Here is a 5051-nt window from a genome sequence, read left to right on the forward strand (position 1 = left end):
CGCGGCCGGGGGCGGGCGGGCGGGCGGGAGCGCGCGCGGCGGGAGCGCGCGGGCCCCCGGTGCTGCCCCCGCCCCGCGGCCGTTCCCGCCCGCCCCTCGCCGGCGCTTTAAAGGAGGAAAAGCAACTAAACTTCTATTGTACCGGCCAGCGCGCCGCGCCGCCCCGCACCAGCGACCGACCGCGCCGGGAGGCGGCTGCTCCGCCGCTCCGTGGGGTTTATCGAGCCGTGGTGGGAGGAAGAGACCGACATTCTCCCGGCGTTTTGTCTTTTTTTTTTTTTTTTTTTTTTAATTTTTAAATTTTTTATTTTTTTACACGTCCTCTCCGGCGGTTCTCTTTGCGAATTTTTTTATCATCTATCCATTTTTCCCTCGTTGTTCCCGCACCGCCAGCAATAATCGCCTCGCTACGTCTCGCAGCTGGCGCGTTGGAGAAGCCGGTGAGTTGCGGGGCTCTGCGCTTCCCATCACTCGATTCCCGCGGTTGTGGCATTTGGACTGACATGGGCTGGTGACACCCGGGCTGCTGGAGGGGCTGCGCTCCGGGGACCTGGATGTCGACGGTCCCTCCCGACGGACGCTCTCCTCTGCTGGGCTCCGGCGTTCCCATCCTTTTTCTTGAGCTCGGATTTTAATTTAATTTTTTAGGGGGGAGGGGAGAGAAGCATTTGCTTCTCGCTTATGCGCGGGCAGGCTCTGGTTATTGCATACATTGCTTATATGCATATATATATGCGTGTATATATGTATATATGACAAGATTTGGCAAAGTTTGCCAAGGTCGCTGCCTGTCCCCGCGCAGTGCCAGCACGCCCAGGTGGGTGGCTGAGCAGCAGCCCGGCTCCCGGCTGGAAGCTGCCGGGGGCTCGGCGTTCCTTCCCGCCGGCTGCCGGGACGTAGGATGGGGATGGCGCTGCAGTCCCGGGAGGGAAGGAGCTCCCTGCCGGAGCCGTGCCCCCTGTGAGAGCGGCGACGGTGGGGAGCCGAGCTGATCCCGGCCGAGCCGGGCGGCCGGGCTGCGGAAGCTCCTGCGGGGGAGCGGGGAGGGTGGTCCGGGAGCCGGCAGCCGACCCCTCGGTATGTCAGGTCTCGCCGCCCGGTTATTCTGCCACACTTGGAATGGGGTGAAGGTTTGGGAGGGCGTCCTTTTTTCTTCATTTTTTTCTCATTTTAATTTTTTTTTTTTAATTACTAAACGTGACTGCGCGCTTCCCCACCGGCACGGCGTGGGGAGCCGGGAGGGAGCGCTGCACGCCGGGGGGCTGGTGGCCTCGCCGAAGCCGGGGGAAACCGACCCCCTCGGCAGAGCACGGCTCACCCGGGTCCCCCGCTTTCCCCCCTCCCTTCTGCAGGCACCAGCCGCCGCGATGCCGCTCAGCGCCGGCTTCTCCAGCAAGAACTACGACTACGATTACGACTCGGTGCAGCCCTACTTCTACTTCGAGGAGGAGGAGGAGAACTTCTACCTGGCGGCGCAGCAGCGGGGCAGCGAACTGCAGCCCCCCGCCCCGTCCGAGGACATCTGGAAGAAGTTTGAGCTGCTGCCCACGCCGCCCCTCTCCCCCAGCCGCCGATCCAGCCTGGCCGCCGCCTCCTGCTTCCCCTCCACCGCCGACCAGCTGGAGATCGTGACCGAGCTCCTCGGGGGGGACATGGTCAACCAGAGCTTCATCTGCGACCCGGACGACGAGACCGTCAAGTCCATCATTATCCAGGACTGCATGTGGAGCAGCTTCTCCGCCGCCGCCAAGCTGGAGAAGGTGGTCTCGGAGAAGCTGGCGTCCTACCAGGCTGCTCGGCGGGAAGGGGGCCCCGCCGCCCGCCCCAGCCCGCCGCCCTGCACGCCACCGGCACCGCCAGCGGGCCTGGCCGCGTCCCCCGCCGCCTCCGCCTGCCTCTACCTGCACGACCTGGGCGCCGCCGCCGCCGACTGCATCGACCCCTCGGTGGTCTTTCCGTACCCGCTGAGCGAGCGGGCCCCGCGGGCCGCACCGCCCGGCGCCAGCCCCGCGTCCCTGCTGGGCGACGACACGCCGCCCACGACCAGCAGCGACTCGGGTGAGTGGGACCCACGCGTGCCCGGGGAGGGTGTGGGAAACCCGCGCGGCGCTAAAAGGGCTCCCGGGAGCGCAGCTGGAAGTCAGAACCCCCCCCCCCCCCGTCGCCCCCCTCATCACCCCCCTTCTGGCCCCCTTCCCCGCGTGGGATTTTTTTTAAATGCCACGTTAGCGAGGCACAGAGAGACTCCCAGCCAGTTTATTTCCTGGAAAAACAGCCCAGTTTTCCCTCCGGGAGGAAGGAGAAAAAGTGAGGGGGAAGATAATAAAAGGAGGTGAAGGAGGGATAAACTTTCATAACGGGGTCCCGATAAGGCTGGCTCCCGGTGCCACCCGTGGGCCGGGAAGGAGTTAACTCCCGCCCGAGAGCCGCGGGGGGAATGTGCAGTCAGGGAGGTGCTAGTGAAAGTGACTGCAGGGGAGTGAATGGGGCTGGGAAAGTTTTAGAAATGCTTTCTTAGGTATGTGACAGCGGGTTCCGCTCCCTCGTAAATCTGGTTTGGAAGTGAGTTTCTACCCAAAGAGCTACAGCCTTCCCTTTTTTCATTTTTCTTTTTTTCTTTTTCTTTTTTTTTTTCAACCTCCTTCCGATTTTCCACAAATTAACAGATCAGATCAAGACAGATTCAGAAAATGTCTCTGAATACACATGTGTGTTAAGTAAGCTTTTTTTGAGGCGTGGCCAAAGCCTTCTAAATCCATAATTAAGGGCAGCTTGAGTCTTGGAGCTTTATTGCGCTGTACTGCTGACAACCGAGGTTAAACTTTCCTACTATCTTTCATGCACTCCTCGGGATTACGCAAGATCTCTACAATTTTTGAAATCAGGGAGCCAGGGTTTGGACTGAAGTCAGTGTGTCTTATTGCACTTGAAGCATTGCTTCCGTAAAGGAAAGGCTCTTGGGGAAAGCAGTGTCCAGCATCATCTAATGGGTTTAAGAAGGGTTTGTCATTGGGTTGCTCACTGTGCAGTTCAGAGTAACCTTCCCTTATGCATACAGCAGCCTTGAGAGTCTCTTCATACAGCTTATGAATTTGTTTAATTTTTTTTCTGGCAGAAGAAGAACAAGAGGAAGATGAGGAAATCGATGTCGTTACATTAGCTGAAGCAAATGAGTCTGAATCAAGCACAGAGTCCAGCACAGACACGTCAGAAGAGCACAGTAAGCTCCACCACAGCCCACTAGTTCTCAAACGGTGTCATGTCAACATCCATCAGCACAATTATGCCGCTCCTCCCTCTACCAAGGTTGAATACCCAGCTGCAAAAAGGCTAAGGTTGGACAGTGGCAGAGTTCTCAAACAGATCAGCAACAACCGAAAATGCTCGAGTCCGCGCACATCAGATTCGGAAGAGAACGACAAGAGGCGAACACACAACGTCTTGGAGCGCCAGAGGAGAAATGAGCTGAAGCTGAGTTTCTTTGCCTTGCGTGACCAGATACCTGAGGTGGCCAACAATGAGAAGGCACCCAAGGTTGTCATCCTGAAAAAAGCAACAGAGTACGTTCTTTCCATCCAGTCAGATGAACACAGACTGATTGCAGAGAAAGAGCAGTTGAGGCGGAGGAGAGAACAGTTGAAACACAAACTCGAGCAGCTAAGGAACTCTTGTGCGTAGGAACTCTTGGGCATCACTTAGAATAACCCAAACTAGACTGAAACTATGATAAAATATTACTGTTTCTAATATCACTCATGAACTACACAGTCCATTGAGTATGGAACTATTGCAACTGCATGCTGTGCGATTTAACTTGAGACTACACAACCTTGGCTGAATCTCCCAAGGGTTTGGCCAGAACCTCAAAACTGCCTCATAATTGATACTTTGGACATAAGGGATGATGGGACATTCTTCATGCTTGGGGATGAACTCTTCAACTTTTTTTCTTTTAAAATTTTGTATTTAAGGCATTTTTTCATACGAGAATCCAAAACGAAAAAGTTATCCCCAGTTTGCTGTATATATTTACACATCATATTGCCATGTAAATACCTTTAATAAAGCCTTTATAGAAAAATGTGCAACATTAATACGCAACAGTTGTGGCAACTGGATTTATACTTGTCTTGAACTTCTGTGCCATAACATTTCACAGTTTTGTTTTTTATTTAAATACATTTTTTCTTTTAAAAATGATTTTTATTTTGTTTTTAGATAAATAAATATTTGCCCAAAATATAATTAGCTAAATCCTGTGTAAAGACTTTACTTTGTCTCCCACTGTTGTCATTAGATCCCTATTCCCATGACATCCCTTTTTCTGTTGTCATGAAAGTGACCTGCTAAAAGTCAAAGGGGAGTTAGATGAGGGGGAACTTTGGAGCTTAGTAGGGAGTTGTTTTTTCCTTCCCTCCACATCTCTTAACTCAAGTAGATAAAAATGTTGATCTAGTGTGCCTTATTGTTTCAACTTTCATTGCCCCCACATCCTCCATGAAAGGACTGGTAGCAATGTATGTCTTGGCCATGGTCATCTGCCTGCTGAAAGTAAAGTTGGAGTGGTGTATTTTCTCACTGGTCACCCCAGTTGTATAGGCTCTGCATTCCTTCCACATATGTATAATTACATTTTCGGGGCATGACCTTCATTCTGCACTAAAGATCCAGCCATGTACTTTGAGGGCTGCTTTGTAGTAGGCTCACCTTAATTGCTTCCTGTTTGATTTTAACAGAAGTTAAAGGGGATAAGAAAATAAACTGAGATGGTGAGTGTTGAAGTGGTTAAAACAACAGAGCGGTTTCCCTTTTTAAGTGCTGAAATCAGCAGAGCCAATCTTCCTGGTCAAACACCTTAACACTTTATTAATGTGAATAGTTACTTGGGATTTCAAAGGATACAAAGTTCAAGGACACACAAAAGGGAGCAAAGGAAAAGGAGAGCTATTTCTCACTTGGAGGATATGCTCAGACAGATTCCTAACATTTGCCAGACATATTAAATAATATTTACATTCAGGACTTGTCTCATGATCAGCTTTGGATGGGCC

General features: G+C 52.4%; 1 protein-coding gene across 1 annotated transcript; it reads left to right on the forward strand.

Moving 5' to 3' along the window:
• The first annotated feature begins 155 nt into the window (after positions 1–155).
• On the forward strand, positions 156–4245 carry MYC (MYC proto-oncogene, bHLH transcription factor). The gene is made up of 3 exons (XM_027880265.1): positions 156–440; positions 1353–2058; positions 3116–4245. Exons 2-3 carry the CDS (start codon positions 1368–1370, stop codon positions 3676–3678), a joined length of 1254 nt encoding a protein of 417 aa, XP_027736066.1. The 5' UTR covers positions 156–440; positions 1353–1367; the 3' UTR covers positions 3679–4245.
• Positions 4246–5051: the final 806 nt, after the last annotated feature.

Source organism: Empidonax traillii, unplaced genomic scaffold (assembly GCF_003031625.1).
Source record: "Empidonax traillii isolate 1590-97213 ecotype Southwest subspecies unplaced genomic scaffold, ASM303162v1 scaffold66:size1465758, whole genome shotgun sequence".
NCBI classification, from domain to species: Eukaryota; Metazoa; Chordata; class Aves; order Passeriformes; family Tyrannidae; genus Empidonax; species Empidonax traillii.

Bases quoted from the DNA above. Each gene is read 5' to 3' on its own strand.
- MYC (XM_027880265.1), top strand. From the start codon at position 1,368: ATGCCGCTCAGCGCCGGCTTCTCCAGCAAGAACTACGACTACGATTAC. The intron at 2,059-3,115 runs GTGAGTGGGACC...TTTTTCTGGCAG, and splicing joins CACGACCAGCAGCGACTCGG to AAGAAGAACAAGAGGAAGAT.